General features: G+C 36.0%; 1 protein-coding gene across 15 annotated transcripts in view; it reads left to right on the top strand.

The window, feature by feature from the left end:
• Positions 1-18,478, top strand: part of RPS6KA6 (ribosomal protein S6 kinase A6) — a 259,279-nt gene that overhangs the window by 179,605 nt on the left and 61,196 nt on the right. For all 15 annotated transcript variants that reach the window (XM_070290374.1, XM_070290366.1, XM_070290369.1 and 12 more), the window contains 4 exons: positions 11,982-12,124; positions 15,133-15,203; positions 15,437-15,525; positions 16,361-16,419. In XM_070290374.1, the coding sequence (XP_070146475.1) occupies positions 11,982-12,124; positions 15,133-15,203; positions 15,437-15,525; positions 16,361-16,419 (362 nt within the window). The remainder of the gene's footprint in view (positions 1-11,981; positions 12,125-15,132; positions 15,204-15,436; positions 15,526-16,360; positions 16,420-18,478) is intronic.

Here is an 18,478-nt window from a genome sequence, read left to right as displayed (position 1 = left end):
TTTTGCTTTAAATTCTTAAGTATACCGCTTCAGTGTAAAAGTAAAGTATGAAGTTGTTAACTTGAAAGCTCAAGTAAATGTGACAAAGTTCAAGTAAAGTAGTAAATCTTATTGACTCACAACCTGAGTATCTTTCTCATACATGAGACAATCAAAGCAGATTTAAACAGATTTAGAGTGGGTTTGATCCTTGGGTCAGGAACATCCGCTGGAGGAGGGCATGCAATACACTCCAGTATTCTTGCCTGGAGAATCCCATGGGCAGAGCAAGTAGCCTGGCAGGCTACAATCCATAGGGTTCCAAAGAGTCAGACATGACTGAAGTGACTTAGCATGCATACACAAGAGAACAAGGAAGAAAAATATGAAGAGAGAACAGCAGAGTTTTGAAATTTTATATAAAACATATATTTTTTAATTTTATAACAATCTTTAATTCAAAGCTAATTATATTTAATTCTTTTCATTTTTCTTAATAAATTATGCTTGTAGTGTCTCAGGTGAGGAAGGAAAGTGGGGAGAGAGTAGAATAAATTCTACCTTTATCTCTCTTCTACATTAAGGTTAATTGGGTGAATAATGATATCAACTCGATTTATATTTAGTCTTATAATATGAACTCTGCTGTTATATCTTTTGGGCTTAAATTGGCTTAGGAGTAAAAAATGTTTAGAATCAATGTTAATTTATAAGCAAGGGACTCAAGGATTATAATGGAAAGAAACTGTGATTTATGTATATTTTTAAATAATTCAGTCTATATTCCTTTAAAGTGACACCAATATTTCTTTAAAGAAAGTGCACAAGGATAAATACTAGCTAATTTACAGTTTAATGATTATAACCTAATTTGAAGTTTAACCTTTCCATAATCCAGTGTGGTTGGTTAAAGATAACTCATAGCAAGCATGTATTTTAAGACATTTCAGTTTTTTCTTTCCTTTTTCTTTTTATTCTTCCTTTCTTTCTCTTTTTTCTTCCTTTCTTATGTGCTGTGCCTGTTTCCTCCTTCCTTCCCTACCCTTCCTTCCGTTTTGAATACTGTCATCAAAAGTGCTATTTGCTATTTGTCTTTGATAACAGTGATCTCAAGTGATTTAGGAATGTCTTTTCTAGTTATGGTCTTCCTCAGCATTCTAAGTTTCCCGAGAATAATCTTAGAAGATTATCTTTTTTTTAGAAGATACTTTTTTTTCTTTACCTGTTCACTTTAAAAATCCTCCAAAGAGGAATAGACTTTTTAACAGATTACTCTGGAATAGCAGCAGACTATAGAAAATTTCCTTTATATGACTGTGCTTTGAGCCTGATTAACCTCATACTGGAATTATGTTTGTATAGTGAAGATCAGTAGAATGACAGTGAATGTTCCCGAAATATATGTATACTTCCTAATATATAATTTATATTGTTTTTATGTCTTAGCCTTTCTTTCTTTTTTTTTTTTTTTTTGCTGGAATACCATCTACTAGTTTTTGTAAAAACAAACTATATTACATGACTTGCCTGGTTTAGAAAAAAGGTTACTCATTACTCTATATTAAAAATTATAAATTGAACAGAGATGATTTGAACTGTCTGTGGTCGCTGTTTTCTTTTTAAAACTTTTAAATACCTACTTTAATAGCTTTTTAGACACTCAGGTTTTAAATACAACTGCTTATAATACAGTTTAAAATCTGATCTGGAAGAGTAAGTCATCCCTTATCTCTGCTTTTCACTATTCTGGTCTTATATTTGGTGAACTGTGTTACTCATTTTTATCAGCAACCTGTGGAATTTATAGATGGAACATAAGTCATGTTGTCTGCAGACAGAAACATTCCACAGCTGTCTCTTCCTGAGTTCAGCTTTTCTTTTTCAGGTTTGCATGCTTTGGCCAGTCTGGTAAAATTCCTGAGTCATATATAGTACTTTCCGTGAGCCATTCAAGTTCTCTTTTTCAATTCAGTTCAGTTCAGTCGCTCAGTTGTGTCCGACTCTTTGTCAGCATTCCAGGTTTCCCTGTCCATTACCAACTCCAAGAGCTTGCTCAGACTCATGTCCATCGAGTTGGTGATGCCATCCAACCATCTCATCCTGTTGTCCCCTTTTTTTCCTGCCCTCAATCTTTCCCAGCATCAGGGTCTTTTCCAGTGAGTCAATTATTTACATCAGGTGGCCAAAGGATTGGAGCTTCAGCTTCAGCATCAGCCCTTCCAATGAATATTCAGGACTGATTTCCTTTAGGATGGACTGGTTGAATCTCCTTGCAGTCCAAAGGACTCTCAAGAGTCTTTTCTAACACCAAAGTTCAAAAGCATTAATTCTTCAGTATTCAGCTTTCCTTGTGGTCCAACTGTCAACATCCATATATGACTACTGGAAAAACTATAGCTTTCACTAAAGGGACCTTTGTTAGCAAAGTAATATCTCTCTCTGCCCTTTAATAGGCTGTTTAGGTTGGTCATAGCTTTTCTTCCAAGGAGCAAGCATCTTTTAATTTCATGGCAGCAGTCACCATCTGCAGTGATTTTGGAGTCCCCCAAAATAAAGTCTGTTGCTGTTTCCATTGTTTCTCAATCTATTTGCCATGAAGTGATGGAACTGGATGCCATGATCTTCATTTTTTGAACGTTGAATTTTAAGCCAGCTTTTTTCACTCTCCTCTTCCACTTTCATCAAGAGGCTTTTTAGTTCTCTTTGCTTTTTGCCATAGGGGTGATGTCATCTGCATTTCTGAGATTATTGATATTTCTCCCTGCAATCTTGATTCCAGCTTGTGCTTCATCCAGCCTGGCATTTTGCATGATGTACTCTGCATATAGGTTAAATAAATAGAGTGACAGCATAATACAGCCTTGATGTACTCCTTTCCCAATTTGGAACCAATCCTTTATTCCATGTCCCATTCTAACTGTTGCTTCTTGACTTGCATACAGATATCTCAGGAGGCAGGTAAGGTGGTCTGGTCTCTTTTTAGGCAAAGGAACTAATAACTCTAAGACATTAGCTCGATTAAGAACCCTTAGTCTTGGAAATGAAAATACATGAAGGGGCAGACTGAGAATCTAGTGTGAGGAGAAGGTGCCATGGATGGGTCAGGGATTTGGACAAGGATGGGTGTTACAGTATCACAAATCTGGGTAGGAAAGGTAATCTGGAGTCACCAGAATCACTTCTGAGAGACAAAATTCAGAAGTAATTTCTATAAAGAAAGGAGAAGAAAAAATATACAGTGTCAAAAATTAAATCACACAGTACTTGAGCTGAATATTTAAGGAAAAATGTATACATTACAAAAAGTTTTAAGTAATTTTTATAGCTATCTGAAAATTAGTCATTGAAATTACATTTTTCATTTATTATTTTTTATTGGGAGTATAATTGCCATACATTTGTGTTTCTGCTGTACAGCCAAGTGCAACAGCTATATGTATACATATATCCTCTCCCTCTTTAAACTCCCATCCCACCCTTTTCTGTTCAGTTCAGTTCAGTCGCTGATTTGTGTCCAACTCTTTGCGACCCCATGAATCACAGCACGCCAGGCCTCCCTGTCCATCACCAACTCCCGGAGTTCACTCAGACTCATGTCCATCGAGTCATCTCATCCATCTGTCCTCCCGTTCTCCTGCCCCCAATCCCTCTCAGCATCAGAGTCTTTTCCAATGAGTCAACTCGTTGCATGAGGTGGCCAAAGTACTAGAATTTTAGCTTCAGCATCATTCCCTCCAAAGAAATCCCAGGGCTGATCTCCTTCAGAAGGGACTGGTTGGGTCTCCTTGCAGTCCAAGGGACTCTCAAGAGTCTTCTCCAACACCACAGTTCAAAAGCATCAATTCTTCGGCACTCAGCTTTGTTCACAGTCCAACTCTCACATCCATACATGACCACTGGAAAAGCCATAGCCTTGACTAGACAGACCTTTGTTGGCAAAGTAATCTCTCTGCTTTTGAATATGCTATCTCGTTTGGTCATAACTTTTCTTCCAAGGAGTAAGAGTCTTTTAACTTCGTGGCTGCAGTCACCATCTGCAGTGATTTTGGAACCCGCAAAAATAAAGTCTGGCACTGTTTCAACTGTTTCCCCATTTATTTCCCATGGGGTGATGGGACCGGATGCCATGATCTTCGTTTTCTGAATGTTGAGCTTTAAGCCAACTTTTTCACTCTCCTCCTTCACTTTCATCAAGAGGCTTTTTAGTTCCTCTTCACTTTCTGCCATAAGGGTGGTGTCATCCACATATCTGAGGTTATTGAGATTTCTCCCGGCAATCTTGATTCCAGCTTACGCTTCTTGCAGCCCAGCGTTTCTCATGATGTACTCTGCATGTAAGTTAAATAAGCTGGGTGACAATATACAGCCTTGACGTCCTACTTTTCCTATTTGGAACCAGTCTGTTGTTCCATGTCCAGTTCTAACTGTTGTTTCCTGACCTGCATATAGGTTTCTCAAGAGGCAGGTCAGGTGGTCTGGAATGCCCATATATTTCAGAATTTTCCACAGTTTATTGTGATCCACACAGTCAAATGCTTTGGCATTGTCAGTAAAGCAGAAATAGATGTTTTTCTAGAACTCTTGGTTTTTCGATGATCCAGGGGATGTTGGCAATTTGATCTCTGGTTCCTCTGCCTTTTCTAAAACCAGCTTGAACGTCTGGAAGTTCATGGTTCACGTATTGCTGAAGCCTGGCTTGGAGAATTTTGAGCATTACTTTACTAGCGTGTGAGATGAGTGCAATTGAGCGATAATTTGAGCAATCTTTAGCATTGCCTTTCTTTGGGATTGGAGTGAAAACTGACCTTTTCCAGTCCTGTGGCCACTGCTGAGGTTCCCAAATTTGCTGACATATTGAGTGTAGCACTTTCACAGCGTCATCTTTCAGAATTTAGGCCATCACAAAGCATTGAGCTCAACTCCCTGTGCTATACAGCAGCTTCCCAGTAGCTTTCTATTTTACACATGGAAGTATTTATATGTTAATGCTCGTCCCACCCTCTCCTTCCCTTGCTGTTTTCACCAGTCCTCCATCTGCATCTCTATTCCTGCCGTGCAAATGCATTCATCTGTAATAGTTTACATATAGTAGATTCTCAATGGCACCCCACCCCAGTTCTCTTGCCTGGAAAATCCAATGGATGGAGGAGCCTGGTAGACTGCAGTCCATGGGGTCGCTAAGAGTCGGACACAACTGAGTGACTTCACTTTCACTTTTCACTTTCATGCATTGGAGAAGGAAATGGCAACCCACTCCAGTATTCTTGCCTGGCGAATCCCAGGCATGGGGGAGCCTGGTGGGCTGCCATCTATGGGGTCGCACAGAGTGGGACACGACTGAAGCAACTTAGCAGCAGCAGCAGATACTCATACTGTATTCTGGGCATGCTTTTGAAGGTGGCTTAGATGCTGAAGAGTCTGCCTGCAATGCGGGAGACACAGGATCCATCCCTGGGTTGGGAAGATCCCCTGAAAAAGGAAATGATAACTTCTCCAGTATTCTTGCCTGGAAAGTCCCATGGATGGAGAATCCTGGCAGGCTACATATCATGGGATCGCAAAGAGTGGAGCATGACTGAGTGACTTCACTTTCACTTTGAAATTTAAAGTCTTTAAAAGAGTCATGTAAAGAAATAAAGATATACTCCCTCCTCAAACATAGCCCCACCCTGAACCCTTTATATAGCTGATTTCTTCATTTTATTTTCAAATTAGTGGTTTGGAAAAACCACTGATTAACATATGTCTTATTCAATCTCGTAGCTAACTTTTATTATAAAAATTTTTGTCAGTTGATTACCAAGCAAATTCTGGTGTTATATGCCAGTTTTGTCAGAAGTAGTACCACAAAGGACCTTTACAGAGTGATGTAAATCTCTGAAAAGTAACAGAGATAGTTTTTTTCCCCTCTTCCCTCTCTCTGGAATAGCCAAATAAGCCAATGTTCTTTTCCATAAACTATGTTGTTATATTCAGCTGAACTGACCTTAGAGACTGGGTTTTATTACATTTAATTTTGAAATGGAATTGTAGAGTTTAAAGCCTTAAAATGTAGAAAAATAACCTGGTAGTACAATAAAAAGATTTTTAAAAATTACAGTGAAAATCATAATGTATTCAGTTATTATATAAGGATAAGTAATTTTTAAATGAAAATATTGAATATGGTTAGAAAATCATTTTCAAGGGGCCTTAAAATTAAGTATTATTTTTTTCATTTTATAATAAAAATATAGGGTTTATAACTTTTTTCATTTATAGAATATATAATTTACATAGATTAAAGCATATTGTTCAAATTCTTGTGATAATGGAATTTATATCTTGAGTGCATCATTGTCATTATTGTGGTTGTAATGTCATAACATAGTTTTGTAAGATATTAGCATGGGGGGAACTGGCTTAAGGGTAAATAGGATTTCTGTAGTATTTCATATAATTGCATGTGAACCTACAGTTGTCTCAAAATAGAAAAGGTTATTTTCTTAATTATGTTTTTGTGTACAGTCTGCAAGCTTTGAGAAAATACAGTCTTATAACTACCACCAGCATCAAGATAGAAGACAGTTATCTCACCTCCTAGAATTTAACATTATAAATTAGTTCTCCCTTTACCCTTGACAACCACAAATCTGCTTTCTGGCTCTGTAGTTTTGGCTTTTTCACAAAATGAAATAATTAGAGGAAGACAGTATAAAATATTTTGAATCTTGCTTTATTTACTTAGTATATTACATTTGAGATTCATATATATTGTTGTGTGTATCAATAAATTTTTTTATTGCTGAGTTGTATTCCATTTTATGATGGTACCATGGATCACTTATCCAGTTCCCAATTAAGGGGCATGTGGGTTGTTTCCTGTTTTAGACAGTGGCAAATAAAGCCACTATAAATGTTTTTGTACAGATTTTATGTGAACATAAATTTTTATTTCCATTCAGTAATTACCAAAGTAGTGGGGTTAGTTGGTCATATGGGAAGTGTATGTTTAACTTAATGAGAAGCCGCCAAACTGTTTTCCAGAGTAGTTGTCTTATTTTGCATATCTATCAGTGATGTGTGAGAGCTCTGCCACTCTGTATCCTTGCCATTACATGGTCAGTACTTTTGACTTTACCTCCTCTAAAAGGCATATGGTAATATCTCATTGTGATTTTAATTTGCATTTCCTTAATAAATGGTGACATTGAGCATCTTTCATGTGTTTCTTGGTAGAAATATCTGTTCAGAATTTTTGGCCATTAAAAAATTGGACAATTTGTCTTCTTATTATTGACTTCTGAGATTTTAAAAATATACCCTGAGTATAAGTACTTTGTATAATATGTGATTTTCACATATTTTCTCCCAGTCTGTAGCTTCTTTTTAATTTTCTCAGCAGTGTATTTTGAAGAGCATGTTTTGACTTTGGTAAAATCCAGTTATCAGGTTTTTTCTTTTATGGATTATACTTTTGCAATTGTATCTAAGAAATCTTTGCCTAACTAAAGATAACAAAGAGTTTCTTCTATATTTCTTTTAAAAAATTTTACAGTTTTAAGTTTTACACTTAGTTCTATGATTCACTTTGAGTTAATGTTTATTTATGGTAGAGGATGGATTTTTGTGTTGTTGTTTTCAGTCACTGAGTTGTGTCTGACTCTTTGCAACCTCATGGACTACAACTCACCAGGCTCCTCTGTCCTCCACTGTGTCCCAGAGGTCGCTCAAATTTGTGTACATTGAGTTTGTGATGTTATCTAATCATCTTGTTCTCTGCCTCCCGCTTCTCCTTTGGTCTTCAATCTTTCATCAGAGTCTTTTCCAATGAGTCAGCTTTTCACAACAGATGGCCAAAGTATTGGAGCTTCAACACCCAATCCTTCCAATGAATATTCAGGATTTATTTCCTTTAGGATTGACTGGTTTGGTCTCTTTGCAGTCCAGGGGCCTTTCAAGAGTCTTCTCCAACACCACAGTTCAAAACCATCAATTCTTCGGTGCTCAGCTTTCTTCACATCCGTACATGACACTGGAAAAACCATAGCTTTGAATATACAGACTGCTGACAGCAAAGTGATGTCTCTGCTTTTTAATACGTTGTCTAGGTTTGTCAAAGCTTTCGTTCCAAGGAGCAAGCATCTTTTAATTTCATGGCTGCAATTACCATCCACAGCAATTTTGTAGCCCGAACAAATAGAATCTGTCATGGTTTCCACTTTTCCCCCCTTTCTTTGTCATAAAGTGATAGGATTATGTTCCATGATCTGAGTTTTTCAAATGTTGGATTTCAAGTCAGCTTTCTCACTCTTCCCTTTCACACTCTCAAGGGGCTCTTTAGTTCCTCTCCAGTTTCTGCCTTTAAGCAGACTTTTATATATTGATACCCTGTTATTCTGGCACTATTTATTAAAAAGACTGACCATTTTTCCCCCATGAAGTTGCTTTTACACCTTTGTTAGAAATCAGCTGGCAGTATATACCCAGTTCTGTTATCAGTTCAGTCGCTCAGTTGTGTCTGGCTCTTTGCAACTTCATGGACTGCAGTTTACCAGGCTTCCCTGTCCATTACCAACTCCCAGAGCTTGCTCAAATTCATGTCCATCAAGTCGGTGATGCCTTGCAACCATCTCTTCCTCTGTCATCCCCTTCTCTTCCTGCCTTCAAACTTTCCCAGCATCAGGGTCTCTTCCAGTGAGTCAGTTCTTCGCATCAGGTGTCCATATTATTGGAGTTTCAGCTTCAGTGGCAGTCCTTCCAATAAATATTCAGGGTTGCTTTCTTTAGGATTGACTGGTTGAATCTCTGTGCAGTTCAAGGGACTCTCAAGAGTCTTCTCCATCACCTCCATTGAAAAGCATCAATTTTTTGGTGCTCAGCTTTTTTATGGTCCAGCTCTCACATGCATACATGACTCCTGAAAAAACCATAGCTTTGACTAGATGAACCTTTGTCAGCAAAGTAATATCTCTGCTTTTTAATATGGTATCTAGAATTGTCATAGCTTTTCTTCCAAGAAGCAAGTATCTTTTAATTTCATGGTCGCAGTCACCATCTATAGTGATTTTGGCTTCAACAGTATGTGAACTAAAAGCTTCCAGGTGTTCAAGCTGGATTTAGAAAAGGCAGAGGAACCCAATATCAAATGGCCAACATCCGTTGGATCATAGAAAAAGCAAGAGAATTCCAGGAAAACATCTACTTCTGTTTCATTGACTATGCTAAAGCCTTTGTGTGGATCACACAAACTGTGGAAAATTCTGAAAGAGATAGGAATACCAGGCCACCTGACTTGCCTCCTGAGAAATCTGTATTCAGGTCAAGAAGTAGCAGTTAGAACCAGACATGAAACAATGGACTGGTTCCAAATTGGGAAAGGAGTACGTCAAGGCTGTATATTGTCACCCTGCTTATTTATCTTATATGCAGAGTATATCATGCATAATGTCTATCTGGATAAATCACAAGCTGGATTCAAGACTACAGGGAGAAATATCAATAACCTCAGATATGCAGATGACACCACTCTTTATGGCAGAGAGCGAAGAAGAACTAAAGAGCCTCTTGATTGAGGTGAAAGAGGAGAGTGAAAATCCTGGCTTAAAACTCAACATTCAAGAAATGAAGAACATGGCGTCTGGTCCTATCAGTTCATAGAAGATAGGTGGGGAAACAATGGAAACAGTGACAGACTTTATTTTCTCAGGCTCCAAAATCACTGCAGATGGTGACTGCAGCCATGAAATTAAAAGACGCTTGCTCCTTGGAAGAAAAGCTATGACAAATCTAGACACTGTATTTAAAAGCAGAGACATTTCTTTGCTGACCAAGGTCTGTATGGTCAAAGCTCTGGTTTTTCCAGAAGTCATGTATGGATGGGAGAGCTGGACCTTAAGGAGGGTTGAGGGCCAAAAAAGTGATGCTTTTGAACTGTGGTGTTGGAGAAGACTCCTGAAAGGCCCTTGGACTGCAGGGAAATCAAACCAATCAATCCTAATAGAAATCAACCCTGAATATTCATTGCAAAGACTGATGCTGAATCTGAAGCTCCAATACTTGGCCACTTGATGCGAAGAGCTGACTCATTAGAAAAGACCCTTATGTGGAAAGATTGAAGGCAGGAGAACAGGATGACAGAGGATAAGATGGTTGGTCAGCATCATCAACTCGATGGACATGAGTTTGAGCAAGCTCCAGAAAATGGTGAAGGACAGGGAAGCCTGGAGTGCTGTAGTCTATGGCATCCTCAACACGACATTTCTGAGCAACTGAACAGCAATAAATATGATATACTACCTTGAAAAAAATCTTGAAACTTGCTTGTAAAATGGGAAAGATTGCAGATTGTACATTATTGTGAAAAGGTGGAAGGTAGATTATCTGGAATTGGGCGTTCTAATACTATAGGTGAACAGGAGTAGCTCATAACACATGTAATATGCTGATGTTCGTGTATGTATTTCTGCTTGGCTTGGTTTAACTAGGTACAGTTTTCTAGTGTTTTACCCAGTGTTTCTTGTGGATAAAATTGCACATAAACCAACCTGAAAAATTAAACTCATGTTAGCCACCAAGCAAATTCTAGTGTTAAATATTAGTTTTGTCAGAAAATAGTACAGCAAAGGACCTTTGTGGAGTGGTGCAAATCTCTGAAAGGTAACAGTAAGATATAAATTATATTGGAACAAATTTGCATTTTTAAGACAAGCATTATAGCAGAACTAAGTATGTATGTCAGTTCTCCAGTACAACACTGTCTTGATTACTATAGTTTTATAGTAAGTATTGAAGTCAGGTAGTACGATTCCTTGAATTTCCTTTTTTTTTTTTTTTCCCCACATTTTTTGGCTTTTCTGTTTCCTTTGTCTTTTTATATAAATTTTAAATTCAGCTTGTTGATTTTTACAAAAAACATCTTGCTGAGATTTTTATTAATGTTTCATTGACTCTGTAGATCAGTTTTGGGAGAATTGACATCTTTAACAACATTGAATCTTCCAAACTGTGACCAATATCTCTCTCCATTTACTTAAATCTACTCCGATTCCTTTCATTGGTGTTTATAGTTTTTATCATGCCGATCTTGTATATACATACTTTGTATGTTTTTATCTATTGGATTTAATGTGAGACCAATATCTCTCTCCATTTACTCAGATCTACTCTGATTCCTTTCATTGATGTTTATAGTTTTTATCATGCTGATCTTGCATATACATACTTTGTATGCTTTTATGGGATTTAATGTGAATTTTTGGTGGTATTACAAATAGGACTTTTAAAATTTCACCTTTCCATTTTTTAGTGTATTTTTTTTAAATTTTCTTTTATTATTATTAGTTTTATTGTAAGTATATGGAAATAAGATTGATTTTTATGTACCTTTAGCTCTTTGAGGGCTTCCCTGGTGGCTCAGAGGTTAAAGCATCCGCCTCCAATGCGGGAAGCCCGGGTTCGATCCCTGGGTCAGGAAGATCCCCTGGAGAAAGAAATGGCAACCCACTCCAGTATTCTTGCCTGGAGAATCCCATGGACAGAGGAGCTTGGTAGGCTACAGTCCACGGGGTCACAAAGAGTTGGACACAACTGAGTGACTTCACTCACTTTAGCTCTTTGAAGACCAAAAGCAAAAATGGAAGTTCTCCAATGTCAAAGCAAAATTTGCTTTACTAATATCTGCAAGTTAGCATCTATTTTTGACTTAGCCTATTTTAAAAATCAAATTACTATAACAGTGTTGACTTAATTGTTGTCTTTTCAAAGTTGTTGAATCATATTCTAATATAAACATGAAAACATGTATTTTTAGAATGAGGTTTAATTGCACAATTTTAAATGCTCTGATAGAGTATTGTAAAATACAAGCTTTTCTCCATTCTTTCCGTCAGCTGATCTCACAAGAGCTTTCTTACTGATAATCGTAGGCCATCCATGAATACATTTAATTCATAGTTTCGTTTCTTTTGGTATTTCTAGTTTCTGAAAATCTTTAGATATATTTTTGTGCAATATTGTTATAGATTTTGGACTCAGCAAGGAATCAGTAGATCAAGAGAAGAAAGCCTACTCATTTTGTGGTACAGTGGAGTATATGGCTCCTGAAGTAGTAAATAGGAGAGGTCATTCCCAGAGTGCTGATTGGTGGTCATATGGTGTACTTATGGTAAGTGACATGTTTTTAAAATTATGTCAATATAAATTAAATATTGTTTAGAATTTTAATCTGAGTGTTGGAATGTGTTTATTGAGAATAGGGTTTTAAAAGTTCATAATTGTTTTTAAAGAATTTGTGATTGAGTAGCTGTCATACAATAAGAATTAGGGTTTTGGTGTTCTGATTTGTTTTAAAGTTGCTTGATTAAAAGGTAAATGGCAGCATTCTTTTATAAGTTATTCAAATTTAAAAATTAGAAAAAAAGCTGTTAGATTTTAGATTTCAGAATACTGTGTTTAATAGTACATAATATTTTAATTAGGTATCACTGAATATAGCACCTTACTGTTTACTATCTTATTGTCACATTATTTCAAGCATGTCTGTAGGAAGATTATAAACCTCTTAAGGAAAGCAGTCCTGTCTTCTACTTGTTCTACTTTTCCACAATATCTAGCATATTGAGCATATAGACTGATTAATTTGGTAAAAGATTAATCATAGAGTTTGTAGTGTTAAATAGGGCAATAAATGAATAGCTATTGAATGCAATACAGTTTGCTTTAGAAACTTGATAATCCATTTTACCTAATTATCACTACATGATTTATCATATAGTGAATTACTATATGATTTATCAGTATATTAAGTGGATATTATAAGCCTGACATTTGGTAAGGGCAATGGATTGGGAACAGTCTGGAAGTACAGTATTTGACATTTTCCTTGGCCTAAGAAGACATGCCATCTGGTTGGGGAAACAAACGTAATAGGTAAGTAAATTGTCTGGAGGTACCTTAGGAGTTCAAACAAGAATTCATTCAAGTTGATATAGGGAAAGCAGAGGAGACAGAACTCAAATTAAGCCCTGAAGCATGGATAAAATTCAGATAACTGTGTCTCAAGGATGATATTGCGATAATATTAGGAAAGATCTGGAGAAGGAGTTTAACTAGAGTAGTAGTAGAGAATGAGGGTGAAGGTGGAGGAAATGAAGCTATAAGCCTATAAGCATTTGTATGCTATTTTCTGAGTGGTAAACTTTTGTAAAGTCTTAAACAGGATGGTAGTTAGAGAAAAATTGTATTTTAATACTAGCCTTGGTGGCATTATGTATATGGATTGCAAATGGAGGAAACTAAAAGTAGGAAGACCAAGAAGTTCTCCTTGCAAGACAGTTGCAAGATTACGAAATAAAAAAGGAAATCTTCAAGACATTTCAAAGGAAGAAATGACTGACCTTAGTAGCAGATTAAATGTCACAGATAAAGCAAAGGGAAAGGGTTAAAGACAAAGATACCTTTAAAACTTTAGGGGATTGAAAGAAAGATAGTTCAGTAGAAAAGACAGTTGGGAAGTATAGCTGATTTTGAAAGTGAGGAAATAATTTATTTTTAACATGTTGCATAGGTTACTGTGGGTTCGTATTTAACGCCTTGATAGTAATGAATTAGGAGAGGGCAGTGGAGAGAGCATCAGAATCATCTGAAGACCTTAAAAAAAAAAAAAAAAAAAAAAACAAGCAGAAAGAAACAAAAACAACAAGCAAATATTCTGCCAGCCAGTATATAGTTTTTTTGAGGGGAAGGTGTGATTCCAATATAGTGTCCTTCTCTTTCTCTTTTTGTTCTTTCCATTTCCACCTCTTAATCCTCCAGTTCCTGGGACAGAACCATTACTTTAGGTTTGGAGACAGGGGACTGGAACTTGAGAGAGATGATTCCCATACACCATATTTTGCTTCTGCATTCCCTTTCTATGACTTCTACCCCTATCACTTCAGTCTTCAGTTGAGAAACACTACTGTAGATTTGGAAGGGAAAGCTGGGGATTGAAGGAGATTGAAACTAGAACCAATTTTGAGTCATCAGTCGTCAAGAGGAGAGTTGAATAGATAAGATAACTAAGGTTTTAAGTTCGGAGAAGGCAGTGGCACCCCACTGCAGTACTCTTGCCTGGAAAATCCCATGGATGGAGGAGCCTGGTAGGCTGCAGCCCATGGGGTCGCCAAGAGTCGGACATGACTGAGTGACTTCACTTTCAATTTTCACTTTCCTACATCGGAGAAGGAAATGGCAGCCCACTCCAGTGTTCTTGCTTGGAGAATCCCAGGGACAGGGGAGCCTGGTAGGCTGCCATCTATGGGGTCGCACAGAGTCGGACATGACTGAAGTGACTTAGCAGTAGCAGTTTTAAGTTCAGTATCAACAGAGGACTGAGGCCAAACCCATTATTGAATCTGAGCTTGAAATTTAAATATTAGGGATATAAAAACTTTTCTCTTTAATGAGCTTCATTTTCAGATCTTTCTTTTTCCAATAGAATTACTTTTTTAAATACCATTCTTTAATGTTCTAGTTATCTGCATTGCAGTTAACTCTCTTTAGGGAAAATATTTTCATTATGCCATGTACAAATTGAAATGGCTCAGTGAATATTTTTACGTTTCTTTCATTGTTAAATGTTTTCTTTAAAAGCTTATCTTTATTTTGAAAGATAATGCCTCATGTTTAGGGCTTCCCAGATGGCTCAGTGGTAAAGAATCCACCTGCTAATGCAGGAGCTGCAGGAGACAAGGGTTTGATCCCTGGGTCAGGAAGATCCCCTGGAGGGGAAATGGCAACCCACTCCAGTATTCTTGCCTAGGGAATCCTATGGACAGAGAAGCCTGGTGGGTTCCAGTCCCTGGGCTTACAAAGAGTTGAACACGACTGAGCATGCACACCTTGTGTCTATTTCCACATTGCTTTGGTTTGGGAAATTTAGCCAAATTAGGATTGAAATAATGGTTGGTTTCATTTGCTATGTGTCATCTCTCATTTAGGCTATGTATTGTGGGGTACCAGAGGTGTATTTCCTCAAGTGACCTACTTTTCTGGTCCTTTTTGATTGCTATCATATAGATCCTGCATGATTTGATGATCACATTTTACAAATCTCAGTTTTTTTCTTAAAGAATTTCATTGTACATTCCAAGTTGTGCTAAACTTGTTTTATTTTGTGTTTATGTGTTTTAGTTTGAAATGCTTACTGGTACTCTGCCATTTCAAGGTAAAGACAGAAATGAGACCATGAATATGATATTAAAGTAAGTGGAAACTTTTTTTTCCTTTGGGGAAAAATGTCTTGCTTTCAGTTTTGACAAGCTTGTTATAGTTTTCATTTGACACAAAAGAACATTTTCACACTGTCTCATTCCCTTTCACCTTATAGGGGATATTATTTGCCATTGTGAAAGCATTCACTAATTTTTTGGGGGAATTTTTCTGTTTAGAAGTATGACTAGATTTAAATGAAATTTTCTGAAATCTTCTTTTCCAGAGCAAAACTTGGAATGCCTCAGTTTCTTAGTGCTGAAGCACAAAGTCTTCTAAGGATGCTATTCAAAAGGAATCCAGCAAATAGATTGGGTATTGTTTATTCTCTTAGTTTTTGTAACAAAATATTGGGAGGTATAATTATATTGGGAAGATAATTATAACTTTATGTTTTCTGGCTTAACTTCATTTACCTCTGCTATGTATCTATACCTAGACTGTTACATTTTATATATGTAAAGATTCCAGTAATCTATCTGTAATTAAAAAATGAAGTAGTCTAGTTATGCAAGACTTATATTTAATATGTATCATATCATTATGTCTATCATATGAGTGTCTCTTTTGACATAATTCACAGAATTCTCCCTTGTATAGAAAAATCCCTTTATATATTTGAAGATAGTTATTTTGTTCCTTCTATTATTCATGAAGATAAATATTATGTTTCCATAACTGCTCATTATTTGGGTACTTTCTTATAGTCTTTCTCTGGATCCAAATATGATTCTATTATCCTGTTTATGTCCATGTGTTGAAATTTCAAAGTCACTTTATTCATTGCATTTTTAATTTGATATATAAATAGGAGGTCATAAGTTAAATTATGAAGAAAATAAAACTACTTAAATTATTTTTCTATTTTTAACTAAAGTTTAACATTATGTTAAACATGATTTTTATTTGATTCAGAAGGCATTTCAGTATTTCATGATACCCTATGTGCTTCAACATGAACACCAGATATTTTTTATCATACTAAATTCAAAGGACCAATTAATAAAACATCAGATAAGAAATCATAAACTTTTTACTGCAAGAAATCTATAAAATATGTGTATTCCTGTTTTACAGATAACAGTCTGGAGACCAAGTAACCAGATTTTTAAAAATCAAACTGGTAAAAGAATTCTTTCCATTTTTGTAGGTTCAGAAGGAGTTGATGAAATCAAAAGACATCTTTTTTTTACAAATATTGACTGGAATGTAAGTAGAGTAGAAAGTGTGGTACTGAATACCTTTAAGAAGAGCAAAAACTCAAGAGTAAATGGTAATATGTGGACTTTGCTGATAAACTTAATCCATTTGTTTCATATTTAGTGTGAGATTTTTATTTACAAGTATAGCATATCATGCAGTTACCTTCAACCAGCAGATGAGTGGATATATAGTAAATTTTTGTTTCTCATTTGTCTTACCTGTTAAGTATGGTTAATATTCTCTTCTATTCTAGGTTGAAGAATATGGGTGGGAAGAAGAAAAAGGAGAAAGGGGATGAATGAAAGGGCAGATTCTTATAGAAAAAATGAATTGTAAAGAAGATGTTATTTAATTTCAAATGATCCTTTGTCATGTATTAGAACAATTTAAATTTGCTAAGAAGTAAAAATCTTTGTATAGTTATTTCACTAAATTTTGAGAGGGCATGAAAACAAAAACATAGTGAAATTCTGCTAAGTCATTTATTGAATTTTTTAAGTTGCAACTCCCAGACTAGTGAGCTTTTCACTTTTTCTTATTGTTGTTTACAACACAGCTTTATGTATTTTATGTACTATTAATCATCATAGGTAAGCATTTTTGATTATTTATTTCTAACATTGATAGTGAAAATTATCCTCAAAGAAAACATATCTCTTGATTTCTAAGGCAGAGGCAGAGAACCAGTATTCACTGACCAAATTATCATTTCATCTGGCTTGTAGAACAAGTTTCAGTAGCCCAATATTTTGATTTATTTTAGTAGTTATAAAACTGCAACATAACATAAGCTGTTAGCATTAATAACCTGAAAAGCCTTGTAATGAACATAGGAATTGCATTGCATTTGTCTTATCTGTGTGCATTCCTCTTTCAGTATTCTTGCATTTCCTTGTCATTTTTTTCTAATGCTTCTCTACTCTTCCTTTTTCCTTAACTAGAAAAAGCTAGAAATTAATTTCCATTATTTTTATATATAAAGTTTGCTTATTGTTCTTAAATAACAAAAAAGTAGAATGTTTATGTATTTGAATAAATGAAAATTACTTTTCTATAAAGTGAATGTAGGTTTATTGAGAGAGAATAACGTTCCATAGGCAGAATGCAGTCTGTCTTAGAAGGCAAGAGCAACCTGTTTTTTTTTTTTTTTAAAAAGTTCTACATATGAGTAAGATCTACAGTATTTGTCTTACTCTGTCTGACTCATTTCTTCTTAATTCATTCTTCTGTTGATGGACACAGGTTATTTCCATGTCTTGGGTATTGTGAATAATACTGCAATAAACATGATGGTGCAGATGTCTTTTGAGATAGTGACATTGTCTTTTGCAAAACAGATATTATTATTTTTTGTGTCTTTTAAAATTGATTTTTACTTGAGTATAGTTATTTTGCAATGTTGTATTTCTGTTGTACAGCAAAGTGAATCAGCTATGCATCCCTTCTTTTTTGGATTTCCTTCCCATATAGGTCACCACAGAGCATTGAGTAGAGTCCCCTGTGCTTTACAGAAGGTCCTCATTAGTTATCTGTTTATACATAATAGTGTATACCTGTCAATATCAATCTCCCAGTTCATTATACCTTTCCCCATACCCTCTTGGTATCCACATATTTGTTCTCTGTGTCTGTGTCTTTATTTCTGTTTTGCAGATAAGTTCACCTATACCATTTTTCCATTGGAGAAGGAAATGGCAACCCACTCCAGTGTTCTTGCCTGGAGAAGCCCAGGGATGAGGGAGCCTGGTGGGCTGCCGTCTATGGGGTCGCCCAGAGTCGGACATGACTGAAGTGACTTAGCAGTAGCATACCATTTTTCTAGGTTCCACATATAAGAGATATTAAAGAATATTTGTCTTTCTCTTTCTGACTTAATTATACTGTGTATGAAAGTCTCTAGATCTATCCACATCTCTGCAAATGACACAATTTCATTCTATTTTATGACTGAGTAATATTCCATTGGGCTTTATGTACCATATATTCTCTATCCATTCCTCTGTTGATGGACATTTAGATTGCTTCTGTGTCCTGGTTATTGTAAATAGTGCTGTGGTGAACATTG

This window comes from Ovis canadensis, chromosome X, assembly GCF_042477335.2.
Source record: "Ovis canadensis isolate MfBH-ARS-UI-01 breed Bighorn chromosome X, ARS-UI_OviCan_v2, whole genome shotgun sequence".
Classification (NCBI taxonomy): Eukaryota; Metazoa; Chordata; class Mammalia; order Artiodactyla; family Bovidae; genus Ovis; species Ovis canadensis.
Note: the sequence above shows the minus strand (reverse complement) of the source record. Positions and strands in the feature narration are given on the sequence as shown.